This window comes from Strigops habroptila, chromosome 4 (assembly GCF_004027225.2).
Source record: "Strigops habroptila isolate Jane chromosome 4, bStrHab1.2.pri, whole genome shotgun sequence".
NCBI classification, from domain to species: Eukaryota; Metazoa; Chordata; class Aves; order Psittaciformes; family Psittacidae; genus Strigops; species Strigops habroptila.
The window spans coordinates 58695958-58714156 of NC_046358.1; the positions used below are offsets into that span (position 1 = coordinate 58695958).

At 39.7% G+C, this 18199-nt stretch overlaps 1 protein-coding gene across 2 annotated transcripts in view; it reads right to left on the reverse strand.

The window, feature by feature from the left end:
• Nucleotides 1-18199, reverse strand: part of LRP5 (LDL receptor related protein 5) — a 131812-nt gene that overhangs the window by 18378 nt on the left and 95235 nt on the right. For both annotated transcript variants that reach the window (XM_030483861.1, XM_030483860.1), the window contains exons 8-15: nt 17711-17927; nt 15893-16182; nt 13554-13780; nt 13046-13230; nt 9917-10240; nt 7304-7506; nt 4752-4963; nt 2305-2495 (exon numbers count right to left, since the gene is read on the reverse strand). In XM_030483861.1, the coding sequence (XP_030339721.1) occupies nt 2305-2495; nt 4752-4963; nt 7304-7506; nt 9917-10240; nt 13046-13230; nt 13554-13780; nt 15893-16182; nt 17711-17927 (1849 nt within the window). The remainder of the gene's footprint in view (nt 1-2304; nt 2496-4751; nt 4964-7303; nt 7507-9916; nt 10241-13045; nt 13231-13553; nt 13781-15892; nt 16183-17710; nt 17928-18199) is intronic.

Sequence of the window (18199 nt, forward strand, 5' to 3'; positions counted from 1 at the left end):
AATTGGGGTTTTAGTTCTTTACCCTTGAATTTCTTTTGTTTCCAAACCACTGAGATTTTCAAAAGGTATCCAAGGTACCAGTGGATTCTACTTGTAAAGAGTAAAAGAACAGATGTACCTGCACTAATGTCACTAAATGGGCACTAAACCTGACCATTAGTACTACTCTCCAGCAGTGCAGCTCCTGAGATGTTCTTTGTCTTCTCCTAAACAGGTCTTAATATGCAGAAATACTAGGAAACCTTTCGACAGAAGGAGGTTTTCAAAGAACAAAGTGCAGGGCGCTTTATTTATTTGTCCTGCAACCTGCTGAGCTCCCTTAACTCCTATGAACTTAAGTGTCATTGGGTTTTCAAAGATGACTGTCCTTTTGCCAGACTAAGCCTCATATTTTGACCCAAAAGTACAATTTGCTGCATGTAAGATACAACAAAAATAGGAAAGTCTCATTTCAACTCGATATAAAGAAAACTCCTGTCTTTGTGATTTTTTAAGTGTTAAATTGCTCATCCATTTAGAAATAAAAGGCAAGTTGGTTTCCTGGAGGATATCCTGAAGGCATCCTAAAATTATGAATACATGAGGTATCAGATGACACTTGCAAGCCAGCGGTCCTGCTGCAATCCTAGCCTCTTTGAACAGCCTCCCAAATCCAGGCCTAAACCAGGCTAAATCTAATGGGTTTTTTTGGGTGAGTAGATCAAGCATCATCTTTTTTTCTTTTTTATCTGTAAAAAGCTGAACATTGGTGACTTGGGAAGCTGTGGAGACAGCAGTGGATAAGGCGATTAATCTATACTATAATTACATTGGATATCATCTTGATTAAATGACAGTCCAAACTATTAATGAATTATTTTAAAAGGAGATGCAAAGGGGATCTATGGCACCAGATGACATCATTAAATTGTTCTTTAAAAGAATGATCAAAATGAAAAACTCAATGTAAATAAATAAAAGGATATTTTCAACAGATATGGTTAGAAAAAAAGAAGATAAAACATGTTACAGGTAAGGAAGTGCTGAGTTTCCATAGTAATTAAATACTTTGATTCCCAGAATGAAACAGATGTGTAGTTTTTCAAGATAGAAATCAATAGCTAAATGTAAACAACATTAAGCTGGAAGGACACACAATTCCTCTATTTAAAATCTAATTGAAAACAAAGCACGTTCTCACTGCAGCAATTTTGTACCTTTTCCAATCACTTCAACAATGATATAAAATACTACTTTTTAACTGACTGGCGTGGCAGACAAGTTATTTGTAAATGGTTTATGAATGTCTAAAATGCATCAACAACTTGTAACTGAAAACTCCAAGAAACTCATGAAGAAAACTGTTAGATAAGTTTATAGATCTTTCAACCCTCTCTGAAGGTTGAACATTGGACATCTGTGGTTTCTCCATGATTGAGCAGGATGCAGTTAATGAGGATATAGTGCAAGCTTCAGAAACCTCCATAACGACATCATCTCCCCAAGCCTGTGAGGGAATAAGTTGTCTAGACCAGTCTAATTGGCATGAAGAACATTATACACAATTTTGGTCAAATTTATTCAGCAGCCTCAGTTTACACTAAAATACTTTCACTAACGTGTTTTAAAGTGCTTTTCTCAGAAAATACTTTTCAGAGGAACTAATTAAAACCAACAAAACTTTGGCTGTCACATTTCTTCTGAAGTTGTGATGCAAGACCTCAAAATATTTTAAAATAAAAATATGCTGTTAACTCATTAAAAAAAAATCAATAGCTCAATGAAGCACATTACAGTGAGCTCAGCTGGATCAAATACAACCATGTTTTTTTGGCTACATGATACAAATAAATATTGTTTTTCTTCTCATCCTATAGCTTTCTCCTGCATTTATCTTACTTATAGGGTTTGATTCTTTAGCTGTGACCCGATCAAATAAATGTGCACTAAAACCTTGGGTTCAATATTAACCAGAGAAAGTTTAGTTTTCCCTGCAAAAAGATCCAAAGAATTGGATTAAAATATGTGTTTAGTATGCAAACATATGCTTACATGGAGTTTTAATGCCATGAAAAGGAATAATGCGTACAAAGGAAACTGCAATCACAGGATGCCACTACCAGCGTGTGATGGCCTAGCTGCTGATTTACTCATATGTCGGTTTACCCAAGTCCTGTTGTCAGGTCTTATTTATTTGAGACTTAGATCTAAAATAACAATAAACAGACTCCCCTGCATTTTCTACTGTGCTATGCAAGGACACGGTCCATCTTTTTTTGTACATACACGTACTTTGTTTGCAATGTTTAACTGCATATCACATACCTGACAAGTCACAGCTTTCGATGCGCTTCAGATCCGCATCCACCCAGAAGAGCTTTCCAAGTTTGTTGTCAATCACCAGTGCCACTGGTCGGATTAGCCCAGTTGTAAAAAGCACTTCTCTCTCTGTGCCATCAAGGGCTGCACGCTCAATCTTGGGAGCTCGCTCTTGCATGTTGGTGAAGTACATGTACCTGAGAACAAAGACGTCAGCCGCTTCAGAAAGGAGACAATTCACCTTTGCACACAGGTTCTGCATGTAAGTGGGAATGGTTTACACAGGGATGACTGTGGTGACTGTTGCTCCCAGCCACAAAGATCCAGATCTGTCAGCTGCAGAACCCCAAACATTTGCTAACTGGTATATTGAGACAGCCTGAAATTAATAGCATTTGTTCTTAATACAGCAGGCCATAAAACACCTCAGCACTGCTGTGCTGGCAGCACTGTTCCTACAGTGGAGGTGAGGGCTGTAATTGACTAGCACAGACTTTCTTCAACCATCCTTGGGTAAAGCTGTCCCCATCTGTGAATCAAAGCCCAGAAGCTCTTTCTGACAAAAAACCCAAAACGATTAACCACCACCTCCTCTCCTTCTGGGTTGCTTTCCTTCTCAGCAAGTAGAAGTTCCTGCCAAACTTGAGAGGAGCAAAGATCACAGAAGGAAGAAGAGCTGAGGATGGCCTGTCCTGATGTTTTAGTTCCATCAATTCTTTTTATCTGCCTAAGCCAGTTCAGCTGCAAACAGAAAGTCTCTACCCACCCCCTGCATAGGTAAAAAAGGGCTTATGCACCCACATGGTAAACTAAGAACTCCCTCAGGGAAAAGTCTGTGATTTTTTCAGTGGTGGATAACATGGGTGTACTCCCTAATACAGTGGTGTGCATTGCTGCATAGCCTTTCAAGTTGGCATCAGGAGGAGAAGCAGAGGTCAGAACGTGCAGCCAAGGGAGAGGTGGAGGGCAGTATTCCTGGAACTAAGGCAGAAGTAGTTCAGAATGCAGATCTGACTAGAAAATATGAGAGTTCTGGAGATCAACAAATTCAAACTTCCATTTTAATGAAGAAAGCAGATAAGCTTTTACAAATACAAATGGAAAACTTTTATAAATATGAACAAAAATGTCCAAGTGACTTAATCCCAATAAGGTTAGAATCTTCCCTCTAATCTTCGGCTCCCCACACCAGCTTTTGAACTGTGCAGAGTACACTGAGTATTGTATAGAATACCAACTCTAGATAGAGTCTCTGTGTACTTCCGTATCCACACAGTTACAAACCATTGTCATTCAACATCTGTCAAGCACATGGTAAGTAGTAAATTGGGATTTAAGCATCTAGCTTATTAAAGAGAACAGTAAAGGACCATCTTTGACCTCTAAGAGTGAAGCTACTAACCACATGAAGTGGACGTGGGGATCTGCTGAATCTAGCCAAAACTGCTTTGCAGCAAAACAAGGTATTTTCTACCTGTGGGAAATCACTTTAGTGTATCCTACCTGTTTTAATTAATTTCAGAAATTTTTGAGATACACATCAAGGCAGAACTAACTTAAAAGCGGAGAGAACATAGGGGTTGGTTTGTTTGTTTCTTTGATTTTATACTATTATATTAGATCATATGAGAGATTCTTTTTTTTTTTTTTTCCTGGAAACATTTGTTTTATGATGACCAAACATTTATCATAGAATCATAGAATAGTTAGGGTTGGAAAGGACCTTAAGATCATCTAGTTTCAACCCCCCTGCCATGGGCAGGGACACCTCGCACTAAACCATGTTGCCCAGGGCTCTGTCCAACCTGGCCTTGAACACCACCAGGGATGGAGCACCCACAACTTCCTTGGGCAACCCATTCCAGTGCTTCACCACCCTCACTGTAAAGAACTTCTTCCTTATATCTAATCTAAACTTCCCCTGTTTAAGTTTGAAGCCATTACCCCTTGTCCTACCACTACAGTCCCTAAGGAAGAGTCCCTCTCCAGCATCCTTATAGGCCCCCTTCAGATACTGGAAGGCTGCTATGAGGTCTCCACGCAGCCTTCTCTTCTCCAGGCTGAACAGCCAGATCCCTAGCTGATATAAAACAGTGTAAATTCTCTTGTTTGGCCTATTAGGTGTCCCGATTGTGCACTCACACAGCAAACAGGATAAGGTGGTTTTACTTTGCTTTCCCCACCTGACTTCTTTCCTTTCCTTACTATAACCAACCACATGGTTGTGTGAACGTCTAAGTCAGCACACCAGAGGAGGCAGCCAAGGAGAGAACAGGAAGAGAAAGCTGGATACCTTTAAAAGCCAGAATCGGACAATCAGTCACTGACATCCTGAACAGTAAAATATGCAAAAATTCTCCTTTTCAAAATACACAGATGCAACACAAGATTCACACACACAGCTGGCATACGTCCCAAAAATGCTCTGTACAAGGTACAGAGAGGAATCTCACCCTCTCTCCGCGTTCACTACAATGGCTCTGGGCTTGTCGTGGTCCCCGCGCAGCACCATCCCAATTGACTCGCCATTCAGCCTGTGGACATTGACTGAATTTGTGGCCTCGCAGGTCCAGTACAAGGTATGGCTGTATATATCGATGCTAAGGTCGTGTGGCTGCTTCTCTGGGTTCTGACTTTGGTTTGGTGTACTCATGACAGTGAAAGGCTGCAAGACAACATGTGGGGAACAATTTACAGTAATTATTGTGATTATTGACTGAAGAACAGTGATTGCACAGAAAGCATGGTTTACCTACCTACCTACAACTAACCACAAGGAAACAACAAATACAAGAAATGTAATAAAGTTTAAGAACAACAACAAAAAAGGATTTGATTCAAACTGTCGATTAGAGGAAAAACATCTGGAGAAAATCCACAAGATTATGCAAAACTCCCCAGAAAGCAGTTGTGGGGCCTCCTGTAAGTAGAATTAATTAGCAGGAGATGGAAGAAAACAATACTGAATGTTTATGCATGGAACAAACTTGAATGGAACAATGCAAGAAACAAGGCAGCCATCTGGCCAACCCCACACTGTTATACAGTCAGCTGAACAAATCTCAAACTTTTGCCAAAGTCTCCTTACTTTATTATTTAGAGTGTTGTAGATACTGATTTTCTTTAAGTCCTAGCTTCTCTTAAAAACTAAGATCTTTTAATGAAACTTGGTTCTGTTTGCTTACATGTCAAATGGCTACAGCTCTGCCTCACACCCATACTACCAACATTATCTTGCTTTCAACCCTCATGGTCTTTATGATGGACCTTACAAAACTTACACATTGCCAAGTTCCTGGAAACGTTACCCTCAACCCCTTCCAGCATACTATTTACTACACTTCTAACTCTATGTTGAATACTAGATTTCAAAACTATTTCTGTGAAGAACACTAGAGAGTATAGAAACATCCTTAAAGGCAAATAATCTTTCCATTGTTTCTTTAATGTTACACAGGCTCCACTAGCATACAGCCAAACCCAGTGCCCTTGGGATAGTAATACTGCCGGCAGGACTCCCAACATCAAAGTAGCCTTCAAAGGTGACTGCTTCTGGGGACATGATGATGGTGAGGAGGCAGTAGTGGCTTCCTTAAGTGTCATAATGCAGCGCTCCCAATCCAAACACAGAAACAGTATCAGGAAAAGTTCATATGGGTCAAGAAAGCTGGAGACACCGTTCCATGCTCAACTTAAGTCAAATGAATTACCAAACACAGCATTACTTGTGAGAGCTATATTTCAACAACTTGATTTTAAGCCTCTAAGTTCTGCATAGTGATATACAGGCTTTCTTCCTTTTATATACAGCTTTATCTCTATTTTGTCTGGACACTGTGACTAGAAACAAAAAGAAATCATTCTTTTCCTAAAGTCAAGGGTAACATTACTCAGGTATGAAGTTCATATGAATCATCTGCAAACAGCACGATTTAGCAAAATTAGGTAAATATAATTAGTGAAAATTGGAAAGTCAGAATTTGCAGGGGATCTACATCTTCAAAGCTGTGTGACCAAGGTACAGGAAAACACAGAGCAAATGAATCTCCACTGCAATTTGCACCTAGCAAGTACCAAAGAGAAGCTAGACTACAACAATTAGCACCTAGTATAATCCCAAAAAGCAAGAGCAAAACTTCTTCAAAATTCATCCACAACCCAGCTAGCTGCTCATCCCAACATATCTCCTTCCAATCTTAAAAGAAATGGCCAAAAAATAAAATTGTCATCTCTTCCTTTAAAGGAAACTGTTAAACCTCTGAGAACCTAGATGCATGACACTGATATCATGTCATATTGTTTAGATATGACTGCCCAAAAAAGAGGAAAATATAACTTGCCCGTTGTCCATTTCATTTTACATTCTTACTCAAGCCCTAGTTTTTAAAGAATCTGTTACCTTGACCTGGGAGTTACATGCTAACACATAACACTGCCTGGAAGAAGAGTACACTTCTTTCCACTGTTGTGTGAATAACTAGCGCAAAAAGAATACTGTCCCCAACAGATTTAAAACAATTAAGCATGTAGATAAGCCTATCCCTGTCTGGCACAGCAATCAACTCTGCATTCACTCAGGGTTTAACTACAGCTTGGATAGCTGAGAGTTTTCAGTTTGAGAGACCTTTACAATGATGACAATATTATCACACAATTGGCATGCACAATATTGATTTTTAGAATAAAGTGTATCTGTGCTGAGTATAAATAGTGAGTCTGCCTTATTTCAGTGCTCAGCCTTTACTAAAGATTGCAATTCAAGGCTTAAAGTTTCAGATACATATGATGTACTATATTCCATTACACGTCTTTGTGTATAAATTAAAATTATGATCCCAAATGCCCTCAGTAATTTTCACATATAAATAGCATATACATGAGAAAGTGCTAGCAAGAGTAAAGTTTAAACTGATGATTCCTTGGTGCAGAAGATGGAAAGGGAAAGTCAAGCATAAAGTCAAAGCACACAAAAAGGCCAGCACAAAACTACACCATGTAAACTTGCCTGAGTGCCATCATCTTTGGCTCTTTTTATAATATTCTGACGTCCATCCACCCAGTAGATCAATTTATCTAAAGGATCATAATCGATAGCCTTAACATTCCTTAGACCATGCATAGGCAGGATGATATCTGGACTTTGCTGATCATCTGGTATCATCCGGCTGATTGCAGATTTCTGGCTAAACAACAGGAAGCTGGCAGGGGCTGAAACAAGCCAAAACACAATGCATAAGAAAATGCAACTCACATGGTCAAAAATACATCCACACAGAAGACTAAGAATATTCAGAACAAAATCCCAGAGAGACAATTATATTCACAATGAAAACTAAGGTAATTCATAATTGAAGATTTTTGCTATGAAGTTGAAAATGTTTCTTTGCGTACTTCTGGAGGGTAAATGTGCATATCCTCGCCCAGAAAGTATTTCCTTTTCATACTATAAAATAACCATGGTTCCCACGTGGAATTTAAGTAACGCCAGTGACAATGGGCAATACACGGTCAAAGGTTTTCCTGTATCATCATAGAATCATTTAGATCGGAGAAGACCACCCATTAACCCCGTACTGCCAACTCCAGACCACTAAACCACATGCCACATCTACATGTCTTTTAAATACCTCCAGGGATGGTGGATCCACCACTTCCCTGGGCAGCCTGTTCCAATACCTGACAAAGTTTCCAGTGAAGAAATTGTTCCTAATATCCAATCTAAACCTCTCCTGGTGCAAGTCGAGGCCATTTCCTCTTGTCCTATCGCTTATTACTTGAGAAAAGAGACTGAACCCCACCTCACTCCATCTTCCTTTCAGGTAGTTGTAGAGAGCAATAGGGTCCCCCCTGAGCCTCCTAGACCTGTGCTCCAGACCCTTCACCAGCTTTGTTGCCCTTCTTTGGACCCGCTACAGCATCTCAATATCTCTCTTGCACTGAGAGGCCCAGAACTGAACACAGGACTTGAGGGGCAGCCTCACTGGTACCCAGTACAGGGAAATCAGTTCCCTGGCTCTGCTGGCCACACTATTGCTGATACATGCCAGGATGCCGTTGGCATTCTTGGCTGCCTGGGCACACTTTTAGCTCATGTTCAGCTCCGTCAGTCAGCACCCCCAGGTCCTTTTCCGCTGAGCAGCTTTCCAGCCACTCTTCCCCAAGCCTGTAGCATTGCAAGGGGTTGTTGTGGACCAAGTGCAGGACCCAGCACTGGGCCTTGTTGAACCTCATGCAATTGGGCTTGGCGCAGCAATCCAGCCTATCCAGATCCTTCTGCAGAGCCTTTCTACCCTCCTCCAGCAGGTCAACACTGCCACCCAACTTGGTGTTGTCTGCAAACTGAGGATGCATTCAATCCCCTCAACCAGATCATTGCTAAAGATACCAAGCACAACTGGCCCCAGTACCGAGCCCTGAGAAGCACCACTTGTGATCAGCTGCCAGCTGGATTTAACTCCATTCACCACAACTCTTTAGGCATAGCCACCCAGCAAGTTGTTTACCCACTGAACAGTACACCTGTCCAAGCCATAAGCAGCCAGTTTCTCCAGGGAATGCTGTGGGACATAGTGTCAAAGGCTTTACTAAAGTCCAGGTAAACAACACCCACAGCCTTCCCTTGTCCACTGAGTGGGTCACCTTGTCATAGAAGGAGATCAGGTTAGTCAAGCAGGACCTGCCTTTTGTAAACCCACTCTTTCATCCAGCTAAAATTTCTTTATATGCTACTGTGCCGGGATGCCTGAAGGTTTGTTGGTTTATTTTAAGTCAGCAGACCACTTTATATTTATCTGCTATTTTTACTAGAAACTTAAATTCTTACTGGACAACTAGTGAACTGGCAGGCTCATAATATCTATCACATGCAGAGGGAAAACAAACTTCTATGGATTTCAAGTGCATGTGCACACTGCACAGACTACTTAGGAGGCTGTTTTATTAGATGTTATTTTTGATGACTTTTATTAAACACTGAAGAGAAAAAGACTTTTTTTTTGTTTAGAATTTCTGTTCCACCCACCAACACACTTAGGTAAGGACTGGGAAAGCTTCAATCACCCAGTTGAATCACCTAGAAAGCACTTCTAGTAAAACAAGGAAGACCAGACTTGACAGTGCTGTTATTTCTAAGATTTGAAATACAAATCTTCAGCCCTAATTCATGTCTCAAAAATGGATATAAAACTCCACACTATGTTCTACTATTTACAGCAGAACCTTTGAAATCATAAAATCATAGGATCACAGAACGGTTTGGGTTGGAAAGGACCTTAAGATCATCTAGTTCCAGCCCACCTGCCATGGGCAGGGACACCTCACACTAGACCACGTTGCCCAAGGTGCTGTCCAACCTGGCCTTGAACACTGCCAGCAATGGAGCATTTACCACTTCTTTGGGCAGCCTGCTCTAGTGCCTCACCACACTCACAGTAAAGAGCTTCCTTATATCTAACCTGAACTTCCCCTGTTTAAGTTTAAACCCATTATCCCTTGTCCTATCACTACAGTCCCTGATGAAATGGACTTGAGATATCCCTTCTCTTTCTACACTGAAAGGGATCACAAACACCTGGGAGCCACAAGCATTGAAGAATAGAGTAGCAAACAAAAGGCTTACAACTACAGTTCCTGCTGTTGGGATCCAAGGTATAATGAGCAGCACAGCCACACCTAAATCCATTTGGTATGGCAAGGCACAAATGACCACAATGGCCATTATTTTGCACACAATCATTCAAGCCATCTTGACGTGAAGAATGGAAGACTAATATATCCATCACAAAATCCAGATGGCCCTGAATAAGTGTCCTGTTCTTCCCACTGGTCTTGTCTGCTCTTTCTATGCTGTGAAGATTCCAGTCTGTCCAGTAGATGTAGTCATTGTATTGGGTTAATCCGAATGGATGAGGTAGATCATCTGCTATGATTTCTCGCTCTTGTCCTGAAAAAATAAGGATAATAAACTAAAGGACAATTCCCAAGTCATGAAATGAAGAGTGTGACTGGCATCAAGAAAAAGTTTTTTCTTCCATTTTTAACATAAAACCTTATTTCCCGAGTCAGCATCATGGGATTCATTATTAACCAGTATTTGCTCAAGAGGTAACCAAAACATTTGCATTCAAAAACCTTATCCTGATACTGTCTTGCCTATAAAGCAATCTGAAACTGTGCCAGCGTATTGCCATTTAAATAAATACTACCCTATATGTCTCATGCTTATCATCCCAAACAGATGTGGGAAAACATATTCAAGAATACTATCAGCTCCAGGAATATCTTAGGCCAATAAAACCCCCAGTTAAAATGCATGAAAGCAACAACATACAACAAATCCAAGATTCACAGAGAAACAAGTATGAGAAATTATGGTGTTTCACTATAGAAACACAAATCTTTTGCAGTGCAATTTAACATACCAAGAGATCAGGAAACCATTTGTTTGGCAGAAATCCCAATACTCCCACACTCAGTGGCTCAGATAGCAACATTCAGAACAGATTTAACACCTTCCAGAGCATTAGATGGCCTCTGCCACAGATACACTACTAAAGTAGGTAGTCTTATTGTAAATTACCTTCCTAAACATTTTCAAGTATAAACCTCTATAAATCTCCGCCACTTTACATGAAATGAAGATGTAGCCTTCATCAGCATCATCTTCTCCTCCACAAAACATCCAATGCTAGATTCTATAGAACACTTCATTTTTCTTCCCCTGCCCTCCTTACCATTGTGCCCTCTCCCATCTGGCCAAGAATGGAAAAGGAATGAAAACCCCAAAAACAAGAACATGAAGCCATTTCCCTATAAAACACCAAAAGTAAATATAGAGGCAACCTTTCCAATTACTTTTAGGCATCTGAAGTGTCCAAGTTAAGGGCACAGATATCCTGCACACCCTCAGGTACTTCTCAAACCAATTCTGGTCCACAGTGATGAATTCAGGGGATAGGCTCTTTTGAAGGAAACAGATAAGCTGTCTAATTGAATTTTGATAGTCAGTAGATGGAGGAATATCTCCCCAGAAAAGTAATTTTTTCCTTCCGGGTAATGTTTATAATGCCCAAGATCAAGCTGGAACAGCATTCATTCATCCACTTAAGAGGGCTTCATTCATTGCTGGTGGGGTAGACGTTTCTATCAGTAACATCCATTCAGATCTCTCCTGGCAAGGAGACTGGCATGGCATAATGTAGGCCAAGTCTAACAACATTTCCTTAACTGATTGAGCCTACTTACCAGAAGTCTACCTGAGTCTTTATAACTTGCCAACTAAAAAGACATCATACAATGTTGCTAGCTTCAGTGCTCATCCTTTTACTTTCTCACTGCAAATAAATGTTAACAGTAGGTTCAGCTTTAGAACTAGTTTAATTTACCACAGATGATTTCAATATGGTGTTTCTTCTCAATGCCACAATCAGTTTCTAGTTTAACCTTGCCTATGGCTATTTTGTTTCTCCAAGCGTAGTGTAGAAGCTTAGTGAGAGCTTTAATAGATCATGGACACTGGATGGAAGAATAAGCAACTTTAGATAAAGAACAATCTTACTGCAACTTCTAAACAGTAACATCAATTCAGTAATTGTAATCCCAAAACAACAAATACAAAAAATACAAAATCATTGATAGCATTGGAATCCAAAACTGCATCGCTTTCTCTGTTTTCCTGAGCTTAGTAGATTCTCTGGTGATAATGCACATACAATAAACCCTTTAAAAAAATAATCTAATAATCTCACTCTAATGATAGCTTTACACAGATTAAAGAAAAAAAAAGATTTGCAGGGAAGTTATATGTATCTTCAATCAGAGCATTTGCTGTAACAATCATGTATGAGTTTGCTTAAATACTGTGTTCTGCCAAAAAAACGTTGATTTTAATATGCGAACCCCAGAGGCATTAATTCCCATCTCACAAAGGCCTTTCCTTGAAAATGGTACAGGGATAGAATGTCAGGTCAGGAACTTCTGGATTCCATTTCTGATCCTATCTCTGATTCACTGTGTGGCATTTGGAAACTTACATAAACTCTCTTCTCTCAAAAATCTGCCTCAGCTAAAACCTTAAACACCATTTAATATTTACAAAACATCTGGATGATACAAAAGCTCTATGTCAGCAGCAGAAAACAAAATTTCCTTCTTTTATCCAGTTAGTTATCATGTCAAAATCAATACGAAAGTTTAGTAAATCTTAGCACACCCCTTGTATGTATAAACAAAATTCCAACGGAAGATACGAAAATGTGTAAAGTTGTGTACAAAACATGCTATGATATACTGCAGAAGTAGCTGCACAATACTTCAGACTGCAGGAAATGCAAGCTGTACTTTGGTTTTGGTTTTCAACTAATACAACTAGTCTAAAGCTGGAAACAGACATAATACTTCAACAGAAAATGAGTGTCCAGACTGAAAAGTCAGAGGTAGTTTAGAGTGAATCTATAAGCTGTCCACATTATGAAACTCAGAGGCCACCTCTGCTTTGGTAAAACACAGGCATTTTCATATCAACACATAGAAATGACATTCTATCTCATCATCACTATAAATCATTATACGGTATTAAATCAGGAATATTTAAAGAATATCCTTAAACATTTAACTCTTCTTTCCTCTCATAAGAAAAATATATGCACAAGTTTAATATCAATCATATTATGCCAATTTTGTATTATTCAATTGTTTTACTACAGCCAGTGCACACTGCACTGGCTGGTGCAATATAACACTAGATTACCTAGCATATTTGATGATTCGATCATGCTTGTATCTAAGTCAGTCCAATATAGCCTTTGGTCTGCATAATCAATAGTGAGGTCATTGGCACGACCCACTTTGTCCACCAAAGTGATGCTGTTTGTTCCATCCATATATGCTCGAACAATCCTAGGTTTACCTCCCCATTCAGTCCAGTACATGTATCTGCAACAAGAAGCGAACAAAAGAGTACATCAGCTAAGATTGCGTTTAGCTGCATGTTTTGCTTTTTCTACATTTATTTTCTTAATAATAATAATAATTTAAACAAAAAAAAAATAAAATAACCCATGCAGTGTTGCAGTACGTAAAGGCAGAAAAATACGATTGACAAGTCTTAATTTTTCATTGTAACCCATAGGGTTGTGGAGCATTTATCATCTTTCTGAAGACCCTAAAGAAATGGAGCTATATAATTAACCTGCCAATTAACCTGTAATGTACAAGAATATGCACACAAAGCTTTGAAAAATAGCACTGTCCCTTACCCTTTGGTAGGATCAAGAGCCAGAGATCTTGGGTTGTCCAAGTCCTTCCACACAAGGACCTGCCTGTACTGTCCATCTAGGCGGGCTACTTCAATGCGATTCGTTCCAGTATCTGCCCAGTAAAGGTTCTTTCCCATCCAGTCTACAGCCATTCCCTCAGGATAATCCAGCCCAAACTCAATCACATGTTCAACAGAGCTCCCATTCATGAAAGCTCGGCTTATGGTCTGGAAAACAATTGTGTAAAAATATTACAGTGTTTACAGATAGCCCACAGAAATAAAATGAATGATTACTATCAAGTTTAGTGTACAAAAAAATAAATCAGTAAAAAAAATCAGCCAGTATTACATTTCTTAAAATGACTTTTCATAGTCAAAAAAGATACAGCAGTTCACAGAATGAAAAGACATGAATTTTCAAAGCTAATGTTTTCTGGTGACCAGTCCAGGACATCTTAAAAGGATATGATTTTCAGAAAGCACTATATATCTGCAGATTCTTCTTCATCTCTTCTCCATCCTATTTACAAGTTTGGTGGGTTTTTTTTAATTACTTTATTCACTGTAATGTTTTAAGTCTCAGAAACACATCTCAATTCACAGAAGCCTGAATTAAATTGTTTCTCATGACTAGTCACCAGGAGCAATTTTGCTGATCCCATCTACACTTTAGTACACCCAACAAAACAAGTCATGGGGCAAGGACTGTGTACATACAAATAAGACACTCCTAACAAGGACCACTGAAACAACCCCCAGCTAAATCACTGGTAACTTCCAGGACCAATGTACAATTACCCACCCGTGTTATCAACACTTAGCAATCATTCTACATACCTGCCAGTATTTCAGCTTTTAATTTCTTAATGATTTGAAAAATGAATGTGTCGGGGTAAGAGACTTTTTATATTTTATCCTGCGGCAGGGAGTTGGAACTAGATGATCTTTAAGGCCCTTTCCAACCCAAACCAGGCTGTGATTCTGTGACTTTTTTACATAAATCTCAAAACCAGAAATCACATAGTATATTTTTACAGCTATAACCCACATCTCAAAAAAAGTATAATCCTTATTGAAAGTGAGTCCTCATATAACCAGAGGCAGGAGAAGATCGGGGAAGTGGTGGTCACCAAAGGAAAGGGAGAAAACCGTGGGCTCTGAAGTTTTACTACCTGCTGCTAAGCTGCAGGAGGCGGGTGGGCAGAGTGAATGAAAACCCAGATGTGTCGAAACATACACTGATATGTATGTGAAAATAGAGTATGCTGGATAATTCAGGAGGCCACAAACAAGTAACATGTTTTCCAGTTCTGCACAGAGTGAGACTAGGATCTATGCGCTGATGCAGCTGAAGTAATGTATTTTCCACTACAAATGGTTAAGATGACCACAGTCCTGCTCTCCGTGTGCTTGTGGGAGATTTATTTAGTAACTGTGTCTGCAGTATGCTAATTTATTACATTGGCACTGTTCCTGAAGGAAAGGTATCCACACCACAAGCAGCACTGTTAACGCTAAAGCACAGCTCTCATTAGTCTTCACAGAGAGGCTATGGAAACTCCACATGCCCTGCAGTCACTAAAAGTGAGCTTTTCCCTATTATGGCTTAGGCACATTGGCAAGGAAACTTTGACTGCTCTTGGAAAACCTATTAAAAGGCTAAAGAGAGGAATTCAGTTCCAGTGAAGTGAACCCATCATTTTCTACCGTTACTTCACTTCAAAAGCAAAGTAATGCTGATGACCAGCACAACACTCATTTTAGCATGCACCTGGATGTGACCTAAACATGTCATAGGCAATGTCAAACTCCTGGGGAACACACTGAGATAGAACTGGGGACAGGCTGGGGCTTAACACAGTGTGGAGGGTACTGGACAAGTTCCCTGGCCTTTTCTGTGCCAAGCTGGAGCCACAGACTAACAGCAACCAGTCCAAAGTTCACTTGCCAAATGTTAATATTGAGTAAGATCGCCTTTCAAGTCAAAACTGGAAAAGGATAGAAAGCTGGGGTGGTTGCCAAGCTCAATGTTTAAATTACTCTGTCACATGAAAACAGCTTTTCTACAATAGATGCATATATGGATGCAACACATACAGCATCCAAGGCATTTGGTACAGGCAGACACTACTTTGGATTTTTCTTTGAAGCAGGAAGATGCCTGTCACCCAACTGTGCATTCAACAATGCAACTGTCTTCATCTCCAAGAGTCTCCTTGGATGCAATTCAATGACAACATTAGCAACTGCAGGACAGATCATGTAACAGAGACCTTTGTTAGATCAAAGTAACTGCTCTGTGGCTTTATATTCAGGGAATTCACATGTCAGTAATACCTTCAAACTAACATCAGTCCAATAGATTCTGTTATCAGAGACATCAAAATCCAGAGCAGATGCTTCCTTGACTCCAGTAAGAGGAATAGCAACATCATTATTATTTGTTTCAAGGGAAATCCGATGAATTGCTGCTCTGCTTGTGAAAACTAAGAAGGCTTCAGGAATGATGCAAGTCTTCATGTCACTCAACAGCTCAAGGCCAATGGGACAGGCACACCTGGTCTCCTGGGGTGTAAAGAAACACAGATGGCTGCAGCCTCCGTTGTTCTCTGCACATGGGTTAGTTCCTTAAAGAAAACACAAAACAACACAGTTACTGGTGCAGTGTGGAGGTAGGTGGAATGCTGAGTGGAAATACAGTGTAATCATATTTTTTCAAAATAAGTTAACACTATGGGTTGTCAACAAAGAATTAAAAAAAAACCCAAACCAACAATCAAAATTGTTTATTTCCTTCTATCCAAGGATTAGGAAGCCGGTCCTATCCCTCTTATAGCATAAAAAACAACTACAAACACATCCCTCTAGTTTCCCCAATGATTAAGTTCCCACACTGAAGAAGGGTAATTACATACATGTTCAGCTTAGTCATTTTTGGCCAAGTACCCCCTCTTTGTATCTCTTTGAATCCACCAGTTTTTCAAATGTTCACTGATACAAAATAATGCAAAAAGAGCTGGATAACTGCAGTTCTTTCTCAGCTGTTTAATTTAAAGCCGAGAAGATTCATTAGCAGAAGCAGTTCCAACAAGATCACCACAATCTCACACTTATTTTACCCTGTGAACAATCATGACCGGATAGGAAGGGAATGTGGAAGACAAAACAAGGACCAAAAGATAAATGGCTGCTATACCCCATCTGCTGCAACCAAGGATTTGGATATTTAAAGACTATTACCACAAGGAAATCTACAAGATCAGTCTCAACCAGGTTTCTTTCCCTTTTTAGGACATACATATTTCAGGCTAATGCCAAGGCTTGCAGCTTGAGGACTTCAAGTAAAACTTCCTGAAAGGCTGGAAATCCATGGACTGACAAGGTGTAGTTTGACAATATACTTCACGTGATCCTGTTGAAACTATTCTCAGTAATTTTGATAGCTGACCAACGAATCCATGTACTGCTATGCCCAGACTCCAGTGTTCCAGGTAGTAGATCTGTTGTGAAAATGCACCTCTCACGAGTTACTAGTGAAGCCAGGAGGTCCTGTGACACACTGCTCTGCAGGATGCTGGCAGAGGACCTAGAACACTGGCTGCCCGTTTCAGCCAATGCAGTGGAAGAACATGAAGCTCCAGCTGCTGATTCCATACTAAGGGCAAGATTTAATTGTTAATATTTAAGTATGATTTAGGTGTTAAAGTTAATATTGTAGTGCCATGTGCTTTAAGGCAATGTTGTAATGGCCACTAAATCTGCCTATACTACTCAACATAGTAAAAACCATTCTGCTAACTGAACATCACTGAGACTTTGTACTAGAAGAAAAGAACAGCAGAAAATGGAGCAATTCTGTGAGCACCAAAAGTAACAATTCCTATAGCTTGAAGGTGGGAATAAAGTTCTCCTCATAAAAATTCAAGGAGTGTAGTGGGAAGCTGTGGAAGATTTATGTCAAATGTCACTATGAAGTGGAAGCCCATACACTGTATTTTCCCAACTTCAGAAACAATAGGTGCAGTTTTCCTTTAAAATTATTAAAATATATAAGCCCACAGTTATTCTCAATACAATCAATCAACAGGTGCTTAATGCAAGCAAACCCATCTAGAAACTATTATAGATTCACCCTATATGATTGCTCCTTCTTACCAAACACTTTGGTAACACTTGTTGCTTTAAGGCCCATTAAATCTGGCAGCTGATCAATAATGATGTCTCTGCTAGCCTTTATCTTGTGAACTCTTTCAATGCTTCTTCTCTGCCAGTCAGTCCAGTAGATGTAATCTCCCAGCAGTGTGAACCCAAATATATGCGGAAGCTTATCTTCTAGGAGGGTTTTCCTCATTGTTCCATCAACATTTATGACCTGTGGGATGACAAGAAAAAAGGAAAAAATAATCTTCTCTAATGCTGGTGCAATTAAAATGGCAATATCAACCATATTTTGACAACTCCTCTATTTTTACACAAGGACCTCCTGAAATTCACAGCATGCTGCTTTCAAAAGAACATACTGCTAAGTTTGTTGAAAGATAAATATACTGGAATGGCAAGACTGAAAGTGGCTTCTCTCACCCCTTCTCCATGAAAAACCAAAGCAACATGAATTTAACTTGCACCAGTTCAAACCTGTAAACA